General features: G+C 51.5%; 1 protein-coding gene across 1 annotated transcript; it reads left to right on the forward strand.

Annotated features, from left to right (window-relative positions):
* Positions 1-11,950: 11,950 nt before the first annotated feature.
* LOC138100831 (zinc finger protein 3-like) lies at positions 11,951-14,097 on the forward strand. The gene is made up of 3 exons (XM_068998692.1): positions 11,951-12,047; positions 13,078-13,156; positions 13,343-14,097. Exons 2-3 carry the CDS (start codon positions 13,105-13,107, stop codon positions 14,095-14,097), a joined length of 807 nt encoding a protein of 268 aa, XP_068854793.1. The 5' UTR covers positions 11,951-12,047; positions 13,078-13,104.
* Positions 14,098-14,982: the final 885 nt, after the last annotated feature.

Raw genomic sequence — 14,982 nt, forward strand, 5'->3', positions numbered from 1 at the left:
GTTGGTGCTGTTGCAGTTTTCCCTGTAAGTCCTATCCCTTCTGTTATCAATATTGTTGCTGTTCCTGTTTGTTCCTTATTGCTTTGCTGTTCCCAATAAATTGTTCTTATCGCAGCCCAGGATCTTTGTCTTTTGTGCTTTCCATGGGAGGCAGTAGGGGAGTGAGAGGCACCGCAGTTTTAGTAGGAGCATAAAATGGGGGAATACCATTCCTAAACCACGGCACAAGCAGTCAAAGGGGTTCCATGGTGACATCCCAGGCTTTTCCTGGGATGATAAAAAGCTGTGGGTTCAGAGGCAGTCAAAGCCATTGCATGGTGACATCCCAGGGGACTTCAGGCTGCTGGGGCATTGATCTGTCACAGGCACTCACAGGGGCTCCACAGTGACATTCCAAGAGTCTCCAGGCTGCTAAAGAGCCACGAGGTCACTGGCAGTGACAGAGGCTCCATGGTGATATTCCAGGGTTCTCTAGGCTCCTAAAGATGCATTAGTCACACACAGCCACAGGGTCTCCATGGTGACATCACAGTTGTCTTCAGCATGCTCTGAAGCTAAGAGCTCACAGACAAGCCCAGGGGCTCCACAGTGACATCTCAGGGGTCTCTGGGCTGCTAAAGACTGGGTCACAGGGGCTTCATGTGAAATCCAAAGGGTGTCTTCTTCCAAAGGGCCATAAGCTCACACATACTCCCAGGGGCTCCATGGTGACAACAGACGTGTCTGTATGCTGACAAGGAGCCAGGATGTCACAGTCAGTGACAGGAGTCCAGTGGTGAAATCCCCATGCTCCTACAGAACAGTGAGGTGATGGACACTCACAGGGGTTCCATGGTGACATCCAGGAGTCCCCAGGCTGCCATAGAGCCAGGATGTCACAGACACTCACAGCATTCCTGTCATGGGCAGAGTGGGAGCTTCAGGCGATGTTTATTAGAGAAGTTCCCACTGGGTCATGAGGTGCCGCCCCTGAGCAGGATGTGCCCATCCCGAGGAACATGGGCATGTGGGACTTGTCCCCAGGTAGCCACCTGGAGCTTATTGGGCAAACAGAGGTGTCCTGTGAGGAGGAGGAATGCTGGACCCCTGCCAGCATCTCTGTTAAGCTCTGTTTGCCCAGGGCCCAAGGCACCAGGAAGACATTCAGACATCTTGCACTTCCTGGGACTGTCTGATGCAGGGTGGTCTGTGCATGGCAGACCTGAAAGCAGATGGATCTCCAGAGGGGACTGTTGGGGAGGAGGAAAGTTTGGTAAGAAAGTTTCACAGGTATGTAGGCTTGACAGAAAGATCTGTGAATGTAGAAACTGGGGATGAGATAGAAATGAAACCAAGTTTTGACATAGAATAAAAGATGTTTTGCTGAAACAGTGATCGATGAGTAACTGAGAAGGCAAAGGTTGGAGATGAGTAGGAAGGAGATTTTTAGGAGTAGGACAAAGGTATGTGACTACAAACAAAGACAAGTTTTTCACCAAGTAAATAAGTCTGAAGAAGAGCATAATAGAAAACATGTATTTACCAAAAAGAGAGATATGGCAGGCAAACAAGAAATGTTGATGTAGCAAGAAGAAGAAAGGTCTGAGAATTTTCCACTGTAAGCTTAAAATGTAACTTACTTACTCTTGTGATTGGATAATAATGACTATAATATGGTGATGGTAGTAGTTATGATAGGCTATAGGCAAATGTAAAGGTATTGTGTATGGTGCTTATTGGTTGTTATGTGTTAAGATACTCTGCAAATAAAAGTATATAATGCTTTGTAACTTGAACAGAAAGTGGCTTCAGGTATGCCTACAGCTGGAGCTGGCAGCTTTAGGGCTGGCTCTGGATACTCACTCCCTGAAATGCTGTAACTTCGCCTATGCAATAAACAGCTTTCAAGAGAGCCACCTGAAGTCCAGACATCCTTCGTGAAACTTTCTCCTATAGGAGACAACCCCCACTCCCACACAATCGATCCTCCTGCAGTCCCCACAGCCAGATTCCCCATCTCCTGCTGCCCCTTGCCTCCCAGAGCTTTCCCTGGGGGACAGCCCGGAGCTGAGCCCATCCCAAACTCTCTTGGGTCCCAGCACAGTTGCCCCTATTCCCACTCAGGCACTTGGAGAAAACAGGGGTGGGCACTGACCCCTCTTCCAGGACCCCGGAATCAGGGAAAACAGGAATGTGGGAGGACTTTGAGTCAAGGGTAGGCAGGTGATTGGGATCTGCAGTCACTGGAGACACTGGGGAGCACTGGGCAATGTTGATCACCCCAAGACAAGGCTGAGGCTTGGGAAATGGCTCAGGTGTGCTCCTTCCCGCAGCCAGACCACTCCATTCCCTTTCCTCGCAGGCCCCAAAACAGTTCCACCTCCAGCCCCAGAGCAGAGTTCAGAGGGGAAGATGTCCTGCTCTGACCCACACCCCATCCCACCCACAGCCACCATGCCCACATAGAGCACCTGGCTCCAGCTCTGCACAGCTGCTCCACATGCAGGGTGCCAGGGACCCCATCCCCAGTAAGGCTCAAACTCCAGCACTGTGCCTGGATGCAATTTGCTGCAGTTCCCCAAAGGCCCTTGTCCACACAGAGTCTCTGCAGTTCCCTGGCCCTGGGCCCAGGCCAGTGCTGGACCTGAGCAGAATGTGCCCATCCAAAGGGAAGTGGAGAAAGAGGGGCTTGTCCCCAGGCAGTCACTCGGAGCTAATTGGGCAAACAGAGGTGTCCTGTGAGGAGGAGGGATGATGGTCCCTTGCCAGCATCTCTGATAAGCCCTGTTTGCCCAGGGCCCGAGGCACCAGGAAGGCATTCCGACTCCTTGCGCTTCCAAGAAGTTAGAATCCACGGAGAAGTGGTTCCTGAGAGCTGCTCATGGCTGTGATTCCTGTTGGACATTCCAGGGCATTAGTGAAGGGTTCTGCTTCTCTCTTTCCCAGGGACACTGTGGATCCATCCGAGATGTGTTGTGGGCCAGCTGGGAAAGCATTTCAGGCGCCTGCCTTGACTGTTTGCTCTGGAACTTGCCCAAGGAGTCACAGGGCCCACGGGGGAAGACTTACCTTGGGAGTGTTGCTGCTTTGTGCCCCATGGAGGAGAGAGCAGAGTGTCCCCATGGGGGATTCTTGACCGCATGGACAAGTGCTGTGACGTCATTGGTGTGCTGACGTTGGTTTGGACAAGAATTGAGGAAGTGTCTGCAGGGTCCTAATTAGGGAATGTTGGCCCAGGAGAGCTCCAGGCTGCCTTGGAGATCAGTGCCAATCAGGGGGATGGTATTGGACGGCCGCTGACCACCTGCCAACGGCCATGGGAGAATGAGCTGGACACACACAGAGGGCTCCCATTGCAGGCAGATTGGCCCCCAGCTGCAGGGACGCCATGGGAATGGCCCTGCCTCCGTTGGGGCTGTGTCTCAGCCCTGCAGAAACTGTCCCTGCTCTTGTGCCAGCATTTCAGGAAGGATGAGTTTCCCCTCTCCTAGCGACTGCGTCTTCTGTAAAAACAATTGACAAGAGGGTCCTCAGCACAGGAAAGACTCGGTCCTCATGGAGACCTTCCAGAGGAGGCCACCAAGATGCTCGGGGGACTGGAGCAGCTCTGTGACAGAGACAGGCTGGGACAGTTGGACATGTTCAGCCTGGAGCAGAAAAGGCCGTGGGGACACCCCATTGTGACCTTTCAGACTTCAAAGCACCTCCTCAGAAACATGTGGAGAAATGTTTTCATAGGGCCTGTGTCAAGGGGACAAGGGGAGATTGTTTTCAACTAAAAAAGGGTGGGTTCAGAGCAGAGCAGACATAAGAGAAAATTCTTGATGCTGAGAGTGGTGAAATCCTGGCACAGATTTCCCAGAGAGCTGTGGATGCTCCATCCCTGGAAATATTCCAGACCACATTTGACGGGACTCTGAGCATTCTGATGGAGTGAAAGATGTCTCTGCTCCCACCCAGAAGGAGGCCCTGCCCTGTGGTGTCAGGTACCCGAGTGCTCAGTGTCTCTTGTAGGATGCAATTCCCCCAGGGAGCAGAGGGAACACACAGCACCACTGTGAGCAGGAGCATCCTGCCATGGAGACGGGAATATTCTGGATGCAGAGGCTCAGGCTGCCCTGTTTGGCTTCTGTGTAGATGGAGACAAGTGTCAGAAGAGACTGAGAACCAGGAGCCCCCACCGTGTCTCTGAGTGCCCTTGATTCCCTGAGGCCCCCCAGTGTCACAGGTTCTCCTTTGGGCCACGAGGTCCCACGGTGTCACAGGATCCCTCTGGTACCATGAGCCCTTGTGCTGTCACAATGGTCCTTGGTTCCACGAGGCCCCACATTGTTACAGAGTCCCCTTTCTGCCATCAGGTCTCATATTGTCCCAGGGTCCCTTTGGTTGCATGAGGCCCTGCAGTGTCACATTGTATCTTTGGTTCCAGGAGGCCCCACAGTGTCACAAGGATCCCTGGGAACCACGAGGTCCTCAGGGATCACTATGGATTCTTGGTTCCATGAAGCCCCTCAGTGCCCCAGGGCCTGTGGATTCCACAGGATCCATGAGTGGCACAGGGTTCCTTTGGTTCCCTGTGTTGCCGCGGTGTCACAATGTCCCCACAATTCCAGGAGGCCCCGCAGTGTCAGAGATGAGCGGCACTGGAGAGGGAGCAGCACCAGGGGAGGTTTTGCAGCTGCGCTGGAACAGCAGCAGCAGCAGCAGCCACAGAGCAACAGTGGAACAGTGGTGGAACGCAACTCCCGTGAGCAGCCGCTGAGGGAGCTGGGGTTGTTTATCGTGGAGAAGAGGAGGCTCAGGGGGGACCTTCTCACTCTCTACAACTCCCTGACAGGAGGGGGCAGCCAGGTGGAGCTTGGTCTCTTCTCCCAGGGCCCAGGGAGAGGACAAGAGGCCACAGCCTTGAGCTGCAGCAGAGGAGGTTTAGGCTGGACATTAGAAAGAGCTGATTGACAGCAAGGGTGATTGGGCATTGGAATGGGCTGCCCAGGCAGGTGGTGGAGTCGCCGTCCCTGCAGGTATTTAAGGAAAGACTGGATGTGGCACTCGCTGGCATGGTCTGGTGACAAGGTGGTGTTGGCTCATAGGTTGGACTGGATGATCTCACAGGTCTTTTCCAACCTGGTTAAGTCTGGGATTCTGTGATTCAGTGCAGCAGCAGTGGAACATTGGTTAGAAACGAGTGGGAAAGGCCCCGCAGCTGTGGAGCAGAGCCTGAGATGCCCAAGCTGCAGGACACTGAGCGGGTCTGAGCGCCGTGTCCTGCAGGAGCCGGCCCCACACACCAGAACCATGCTCGTCAGGCTGACCCAGAGCAGGGGGCAGCGGCAGGAATTGCTGCTGGGTTGCGGAAGGCGCGGATCCAGCGTGTTTGATGGTGACTCGGGGGTTGGATCCTGGTTGTTGCAGCCACCTTTGGTGGTAGCAGGACACTTTCAGTTCATCTGAAGTCGTGAACTCAGGAGAAAGTCAGCATAAAAGGAATCAAACGGCCTTTGCTACTGCAGGGAAAGCCATCTTGGTAGAGGTTTAATGATTTTGGATGTAGGAAGCAAACGGAGTCAATTTTTGGCCTGTGGTTTTGTTCTAATCCAGGGACAGTTTCCAAAATGATGCAATTTGTGCTGAAAAATGAGGACCAAGCTTCAGCATCGGGATGTGTCACACTGAGTACAGAGCTGTTTGTGGTGCTTATGATCAAGAAAGCAATTGGAATTCTTTTCCCTATTTCACTCTTTCTCCCTCTCTCTCAGGCAATGAGTCTCCAACACTCCCTGCAGCTCTGCTTTCCATGATCTGCTCCTCTGGAGTTGGGCTTGGCCAGCTGAGCAGCGGGAAGAGGGAGGCTAATGGACCATTCCAGCTGCAGACTTCCTTTTTGTAGCCTCTGGATTTCCAGCATTTAGAAATGGTCATGTTTTAAACTGTCTGACCAAATCCCACAGGTCTCACTTCTGCCCTGGCAGAAAACCCTCCTGTGGGCCTCTTTGGGAACGGACCCTCGGAAACACCTCAGTGCAGATGAGTTTTGGTTGGTTTTGCTAAGAGATGACAAGAAGATCAGCACAAGGGGGAAGGATGAGGGAGAGGGAAGGACCAATTCCTTCTTTTTGTCTTCCCATTGGAAAGTCTCCTGCAGAGGTTGTGCTGCACCCAGAGACTTCCCAGGCCAAGGGCTGAGGGAAACGATTCAGCTGAGGCAGTTGAGGCATCTTGTCCCCGCTTTGTAGCCCTGGATCCGCGAGGGGACTCAGCTGCTCCCCCCCCTGCACCCCACAACTCCCCTGAAATGGGGGAATCCTCCCGCCTCTGCCAGGTGCTCCTTATCCATCCCTAGCCTGGGTGCTCCTGCTTTGAGCTCTCATGGTCATTCCTGGTGGTGGGGAGCAGGAGGGAGGAGTTCAGAGCAAACCTGGGAGGTGCCAGCAGGGTCAGAGATGTGTGGAGGTGAACGTGAGACAGTGACGGGATGTGCAGATGGCCACGGGGACAGGACAACACCTCAGGGATCAACTTCTTGGAGATTTGGGGGAATTTCCTTTGGAAAGCACACACGGACACAGACACTCAGACACGGAGTGTAAATTTGCTGAAGGGGTTTACTGACCATTTGAGGAAAAAGGCCCAGGGCTCACAGGTGATCAGGCGATTCCTCCAGGGATGATCATCATCTCCTCATGCCACTGGAGGGGGACAGGACGTGGTTTTCCCCACCTGGTCCAATCGCGCGGGGGAGGGTGCCTGGATGGGGTCCCCAGGCCGGCGCACCACCTCGGCTGGCACCTAGCAGCCGGCTTAGAACTGGTGCGGACCAGGGGAATCCGACTGTTTATTTAAAACAAAGCATCGCAAAGGCCCGAGGCGGGTGTTGACGCAATGTGATTTCTGCCCAGTGCTCTGAATGTCAAAGTGAAGGAATTCAATGAAGCGCGGGTAAGCGGCCAGTGTAACTCCCATCTTATGAGGAGATACTAGTTACGAAGTGGGCACTGCTGCAAAGGTCGCTCCTCCTCATGGTACCACTGTATGTCCTTTGAAGTGTAACGAAGCCGACTTCTGTCCCAGCATGCTATCATTGGAATGTCCAGTCAACAATCTCCTGCTAAACAGTTAAACAAATTTTATGTAAGGACCGTGCAGCTTTTTACCCAAATTCTGGCCCACGGATTTGTGCCTGGCAAGATTTGGTAATTTATTGAGGGGTCTACTGCCGATCTTATTCCTCCTCTCCTAAAATTTTGGACACTTTAGCTATCCGGATCCCTAAAATGTGTCCATTAATATTCCTGTACCAGGTATTGACCAGCACCCAAACTTCCCATTTTGATTGGGTGGACCTGGCATCTAAAACTTTTAATCTAGATTCCTTGTGTAAAAACAGGGCCGACCTGTGTTCTCTAAATTTACCATCTGGCCTCCCTAACTTGGCAGAAAATGAATTTGAACTGGTGACACCGGAGTTTTACACATCGGGTGTGTTTGACACTAATGAGTATGTTCCTTTTTCCACGGTTTGGGAGGGGTTTGCCAGGTTATGGGAGGTGTAAGAACATCTTACACCTCAGCCAAGTGTGGGAGAAGACAGCTGTTTCCCGAGACTTTTTTGTACTAAACAACGGGGGAAAAAGCAGCAAGGAGAGGGAAGGAACAGCGGAAACATTGCCTCCTGAGATGGAGAACAACCTGCCAGCAACATCCCCACCCACACCAGGGAACAGCGTGAATCGGACTCCAGAGGACATTCACACGGTGACTATTCCCTGACACCAATCCACCATATCCATGGTGTGGAACCCAGGCGGACCGTGTGCTGGGCTTGATTGAGCACCTGAAAAGAGCCCACGGGAAAAGGAGGATTTGTTTTCGATGTAGTAAGTGTGAGAGAGAAAACAGAGATTTTGACAGTATTTCTTGTCAGTTTCCCAAATGCAGGGCAACGGTCCAAACGGCTCCAGCTGAGGAGTAGATCTGTGAGGTATGTGGACTTGAGTTCAAAAGAAAAATCAGCCTGGGACAGCACAAAGGATGGGCACGCCTTCTTCTCAGGAATCAGGCAAGGATCCTTGCTTCCCACCGGAAGGAGACCTCTGCCTGAGGAGCCCTGATTTACCAAAATATGAACATCGATCTGATATCAATATCCAACGGAGACAAACAAAAACTCCCTAAGAGTTTAGAGTTAGAAAGTGTATGTTTTATTTGGCGCCAGGCACTGCGTGGGATAGCTCCCTAAGATGCAGGGCCCCGATACAAGCAAACACAAAGCTTTTTATTGACAGAAATTATGACTATCCAAAATACAAATGCATATTCATAACATTGACACCTCCCGTTCTCCACTTTGTATGGAAATGAGCTTAAATATCATTAAGCATATGTAGTGTGTGTTCTGAATTAAGCCGGTGGTCTTGAATAGGGTCAGTGATCCTAAAAGAGATGAAGTAAGCTCATCTTCCTCATGTTGACCTTTTTGCCTTTCTGGACTTTAACAATCCTAATTACTTTAATGGTCTCTACGTTTCCTCTTGTGTGACTATTGAATAGATTCCCACAGAGGGAGGAAATTGGTAATTGTCCTTGTTCCCTACACCAACTTATCAATGTTTCTGTTCCTCATTCTAAGCACAGCTAAGCAAACATACAAATGACAGATCAGCAATTATTCCATAATCAATTACTAACATCTTGAAAACTGTTTCAGGTCCAGCTCTCTTAACCATTTTAATTAACTCTAGCTGGGCCCAAACTCCTTCCTATTCTAACGAATTGCAACACAGCTAGCCTATAACTAAAATCTTTATGTTTCTTTTGCATCTATGTTTCACCCACAAAAGGTGTTGGTCTAAGCAGGAAGAACATCTGCTGATAAGGTTGAAGGCTCAGTTTCAGGGACACAAAACCATCAGTAAACTCATTGCCAAACACATTCTGTCCAAGACAGCAAAGCAGATCAGTGATAAAAGGAGATTGCTACCCAGGGAAGCAGCTGTGGGCATGGCAACAGAAGCTGGGATGAGTCATTGCCCAGATAATGAGGAGGAACAGCTGGGAACATCAACCAGCAGAGGGAGGGGCAGCTGCAGGCCCATTATCAGAGAACTTTCAGTCAATGTCTTTCAGCTGGGAAACTCAACTCCTTCCCATGGGCATTCAAGCAGTTACTTAATGGCCAGGAGATAGTATCACTGGTCAATGAGTCAGCCCAGGACTGCTTCAGATGCCTCAATGTGATAAGCCAGATAAGAACATCAGCCTGAGATAAGAACAAAACAGGGCCCCAGGAAGAAAACTCCTGAAGACCTTGCCAGAAGTGGCTGACTAAGAGAGCAATCAGGAGAGGTGCACTTCCAGCACCTATTCCATCTAGATTGGGGGAAATCAGCCAAGATTACTCTGCATGACATTGAATGCCTGTCCTGCAACATTCTACCCAGTGAAATTTGTGTGGCATTTAAAGACAGATGGGAAACACCTGGAAAGTTTAAGAGCCTTGGGAACTTCCAAATTCAATGGCAAAGCTGACAATAGCGCTTTCAGGGACATAATTACAGCCAAAGAAACTGCGAAGAACGTGCAGGAGATGAGCAAAAGCTGAGCTCCTGGTCCAGATGAGATTAGCCTAAAGGACCTCAAGAAGACAGACCCTGAGTTTGCCCAGACCATGGAGCTATTCAACCTTTGGTTAACATCAGGTAAAATCTTGGACATGGTGAGGGGATGCAGGACTGTATTAACACCAAAGTCAACCAAACCGGAAGGTTTCCAAGACATGAATAACTGGAGACCCATCATGATTGGCTCCATCCTGTTAAGACTGTTCTCCAGAATATTAACAGCAAGGTTGACTAAACCATGCCCCCTCAACCTAAGGCAAAGAGGCTTTATAAGAGCAGCAGGATGCTCTGAAAATTTGAAACTCCTGCAAACAATAATTTGATCTGCCAAAAAATATCACAAACTGCTGGGGGTTGTATTCGTGGACATCACTAAGGCTTTTGACACCGTCAGCCAGCAGCACATTCTACATGGTCTGCAGCAAAGGGAAGTGGACCCTCATGTCATCAGCTTGGTGAGCAATATGTATGAGAACATCCGTACATATATCACCACCAAGAAAACACAGACAGACCACATCCAGATCCAGGTTGAAGTAAAACAGGGCAACCCAATATTGCCTTTTGCAAGCTGGAAGAGAGTGGCAGAGGGTACCACCGGGGAATGAACAGCATCACAGCGATGGCATTTGCAGACAATCTGGTCTTATTGAGCGATTCCTGGGAAAACATGAAGCAGAGCATCAAGATATTAGAGACCTTCTGCAATCTCACCGGTCTCAAAACACAAGGGGAAGAGTGCCACGGCTTTTCCATCAAGTAAACAAAAGACTGTTCTAGCATCAACAACTGCACTGCTTGGACCATCACCGGCACAGCCCTGAACATGACCGGCCCCGGTGACTCTGAAAAATATCTGGGCCTGCAGATTGACCCTTGGATTGGTGTAGCAAAATCCATCCTATCTACAGAACTCGAATTCTGGTTACAGTGAATTGGAAAAGTCCCTCTTAAAACTCTAAGAATCAAAAAATTGATAGCCCAAAACCATATACCATCCCTCAACGGACCTACCTGGCTGACCATTCCGAGCTGAAAGCAGGGTTCCTCGAGGCCCTTGACCTAAAAATTTGATCAACCCTCAAGGAATGGCTGCACTTACCTGCATGTACCTGTGATGCCATCTTGTACTTGAGCATGAAGGATGGCGGGTTGGGTATTGTGATGTATGGATGCGAGAGACACAAGGTAGGTGTAAGTGAATCAGGTTTATTGTAAAGTTAGAGAGCGTTCATACTTTTTAGTGTGACAAACTGTTTTGGCTGCTCTCTCAAAAACCGGTTACAGTCCCCTAATAAATCTCTTGTCTTGACAGTTTGTCATTCTTTTCTCAAGGCTTGCAGCCTGACAAATCGGACGCCTTTTGTGTTGTCAGATCTTGTGTGGTCAGCTTTCTTCCACGCTTCTCAGCATTCTTGCTCACGCGATGCAGCAGCAGCTTCCTCTGTAACTCCACGCAGCAGCCTCTCCAGCTGGCAGTGGCCGCTCAGGCAAGAGGGGACAGGGGACAGCTCTCCTTTTGCAGCCTCACGGGACAGCAATCTGTCCCAGCACCAACCCCGGCAGCGGGCAGCAAACAGCAAAGGCAGGCAGGTCCGATCAGGCAGCACTGGACCTCAGCGTCACTCACCGGCAGCTGGCAGAAGTGGTGAAGGCAGCAGATCTGATTGAGCAGCAGTTGGTGTCGACAGCCAGAAGAAGCAGTAAAACAAGAGGGCAGACCCCAAGAGCAAGTCACAGTGCAGCCCCATCTTGGTAAGGACAGGCACCCACTCCGAGCACCACAGGTGACTGCTCTGCCTCTGATTGCCGACCAAAGGGGGCAGAGCCCAGACCCCACACATCAGCAAAGGCTCGGTTTGCCCCCAGCCTCTCATGGTATCTCTGTGATTGCTGAGAACCAACCCCCCAGCCACAGAGCTCAGTCCCCAGCAACACTTCCAAACTCTTGTTTCTCTGGCTGAGCCATCACCATGGTATGTGAGGAGGCATGGCCATTTCTTTTGTTTCCTAATTGCCCTTAATTGTCTCCTGGGCACCCCCCTGCCCTCCCAGCCTCTTCCTTTCAGATGGGACAAAATTCCTGAAAAGAAAAACAAACCCACAACAACCAGCAGTCACACCCAGCCTGAGGGGTCTTCTCTGCTAATTGGTCCTTATCCACCAGCAGAATGGGCAGCTGCAACCACTTAGACCATCAAGGACTCCCAAAATATCCTGTGACTCACAGAATGACATCATTCCATTGTGAACCTCCCTGACCTGGGGGAGGTACTGAGCATTTCCACCTGAACCTGAGCATATAAAATCTGCCTTGGGGGACCTGAGACACCACTGGTGCTCAAGGGATCCAGAGGAGGAGCAGAACTTCCACAGGAGCAGCACCTTTGACAAGACAGTGACCACCACGTGGTAGGATCTCGACCATCCCTGTGACCAGCACGGTGCCAGGTTGTACTCAGTCTTTGTGGCTTAAAACCTGTTTTCTCTTGATTGCTGTGTTTATTTTAATCTCTTTAATGAATTTTAACTGTGACCTGAACTTACTCTTGAAGTGGTTGAGCTGGGTCCATTTCTCCTGCCAGTTTCCCTTAAAACCAGCACAGTGTTTTTTGGGTGGGCTGTTTGGAGCTTGCAGGACTCCAAAGCTGAGGCAAAAAGATCCTCAGGGGGATGCTGGGGTGTCCCCAGGAAGTGTTTCTCTGGTAGTCCTGGTAACTGCTGCCAGCAGAGCCCCCATGGTGGGCGGGGGATGCTGGGTCCTAACCCCACGGTGAGAGTTGGACTTTCCCCGGGTCAGGCACTGCTGCCTTCAGCCCAGAGCCAGGGGGTTGTGGGACCCCTCAGAAGAGCCAGAGCAGGGGCACATTGGTACCCTCAGAGTGAGGAGAGCAGAGAGGAGCAATATTGGGACTGCGGGAATCCCAGCAATATGGAGGAGGGGAAATCTGGAAAGGGTGAACCCTGGGATTGCCTGCACCCTAAAGTGGGGACCTCAGAGAGGGGGGACCTCAACAATTCCCAGGACCCTCAAGTGGGAAAGGGGGGATGCATTGGAGCCCTGGCACCCTGAAGCAGAGAAGAAAGGGAGAAGGGACCCTAGGACTCCCAAAGCCCCCAGCATTCCTAAGTGAGGGGATACCAGAGAAGAGGGACACAAAGGATCTCAAAGTTTGGAGAGCAAAGTGGGGGGAGCCTTGGAATTCCAGGCACCCCAGGCAGCTTGGGGTGGGTGGGGACCAAGCAGATGGGGGAAACCCAATACATTCAGGACCCCCAGCAGCTGAGAAATGAGGGAGCTTCTGGAACCTCAAAGTGGAGGGACCAGAGAGGGGGAACTTGCAGGAGGCTTCTTTGGAACTGAATCTTGGTCTTTTGGAGGTTTTTATGGACACCAGAGGCCCGGTGACTTCTAGAGATGGACTTGGGCAGGAGGAACCTCCAACCCAATGCGCTCACCCATTGTTTTGCCCCATTCCAGGATTTCCCACTCCCAAACCTTGGTCGGATGGAGGAGAAAGCTGTGAGGAAGAGGAAGATGCTCCAGGACAGCCAGACAGGTGAGGCAGAAGTCACTGCCCCTTTCCCCCTCTCTTCTGCTCCATCTCTCAGCCCAGCATCACCCCTGGCTGCAGGACAACCCTGCTGCCGACGCCGTCCTGTCGAGGATGGACTGGGGGGATGTCCTTCCTCTTCTCTCTGACATGGAAGCAAATCCCATCCTCTCTTTGTCCTTCCTCCCCCAGACAACGAGCTGAGGATGGAGAACCGGAAGGGCAAATTCCCCCGACAGAGTCTTGTGGAAGAGGTCGTTTTGAGTGGCTCCACATCACAGGAATGCAACGGGAAGGTAAAGGCCCAAAGATCCCACACAAAGAGGGGCTCCAAACCCAGGCCAGGGTGCTCCAAGGAGGAAAGACCCACCCTGGGCCAGGATGGCAGCTGGAGCTCCAGCCAGAGCTCAGACCTAGTGGTCCATGAGCAGCTTCATGATAGGGAGAAGTCCTATGAGTGTGGTGAATGTGGGAAGAGCTTCCGCTGGAGGTCTGACCTGATCCGCCACGAGAGGGTCCATACCGGGGAACGGCCCTACAAGTGCTTGGAATGTGGGAAGGACTTCAATGTCAGCTCCAGCCTCATTCACCACCAGATGACCCACACTGGGGAACGACCCTACAAGTGTGGGGAATGTGGGAAGAGGTTTAGCAGGAGCTTGGCCCTGATTCACCACCAGATGATCCACACCAGGGAGAAGCCCTACGAGTGTCCCGAGTGTGGCAAGAGGTGTCGGGACAGCTCCACTCTCCTCCTGCATCAGCGGATTCACACAGATGAGAGGCCCTTCCGCTGCCCCGACTGTGGGAAGGGCTTCTGCCGCAACTCTAGCCTTGTCCCCCATCAGCGCATCCACACTGGGGAGAGGCCCTACAAGTGTCCTGAGTGTGGGAAGAGCTTCATCCAGAGCTCTCACTTGACTAAACACCGACGGAGCCACCGGTAAGGGAAGCTCTGGGACCGCCCCAACTGCAGGAAAAGCTTTGTCTGCTGCCCCAACTTCATCCCTCATCATAGGACCCACTTTGCAAAGAGACCTGGTGACCCACATTCCTGGTGATCCACGTTGGGAAGACACCTGGATGGTGATCCCTTCTTCTGGTTTCCCACAGGCACCTGGGTGAACACAGGGGCAGGGTTGGTGCTGTTGCAGTTTTCCCTGTAAGTAACTTCTTTGTCTTATCCCTTCTGTTATCAATATTGTTGCTGTTCCTGTTTGTTCCTTATTGCTTTGCTGTTCCCAATAAATTGTTCTTATCGCAGCCCAGGATCTTTGTCTTTTGTGCTTTCCATGGGAGGCAGTAGGGGAGTGAGAGGCGCCGCAGTTTTAGTAGGAGCATAAAATGGGGGAATACCATTCCTAAACCACGGCACAAGCAGTCAAAGGGGTTCCATGGTGACATCCCAGGCTTTTCCTGGGATGATAAAAAGCTGTGGGTTCAGAGGCAGTCAAAGCCATTGCATGGTGACATCCCAGGGGACTTCAGGCTGCTGGGGCATTGATCTGTCACAGGCACTCACAGGGGCTCCACAGTGACATTCCAAGAGTCTCCAGGCTGCTAAAGAGCCACGAGGTCACTGGCAGTGACAGAGGCTCCATGGTGATATTCCAGGGTTCTCTAGGCTCCTAAAGATGCATTAGTCACACACAGCCACAGGGTCTCCATGGTGACATCACAGTTGTCTTCAGCATGCTCTGAAGCTAAGAGCTCACAGACAAGCCCAGGGGCTCCACAGTGACATCTCAGGGGTCTCTGGGCTGCTAAAGACTGGGTCACAGGGGCTTCATGTGAAATCCAAAGGCTGTCTTCTTCCAAAGGGCCATAAGCTC

The sequence above is a fragment of the Aphelocoma coerulescens genome, unplaced genomic scaffold, assembly GCF_041296385.1.
Source record: "Aphelocoma coerulescens isolate FSJ_1873_10779 unplaced genomic scaffold, UR_Acoe_1.0 HiC_scaffold_146, whole genome shotgun sequence".
NCBI classification, from domain to species: Eukaryota; Metazoa; Chordata; class Aves; order Passeriformes; family Corvidae; genus Aphelocoma; species Aphelocoma coerulescens.

Excerpts from the sequence above, each read along its gene's own strand:
- LOC138100831 (XM_068998692.1), top strand. The coding sequence starts at position 13,105 with ATGGAGGAGAAAGCTGTGAGGAAGAGGAAGATGCTCCAGGACAGCCAG. Across the intron at positions 13,157-13,342 it reads GCTCCAGGACAGCCAGACAG|ACAACGAGCTGAGGATGGAG; the intron begins GTGAGGCAGAAG and ends TTCCTCCCCCAG.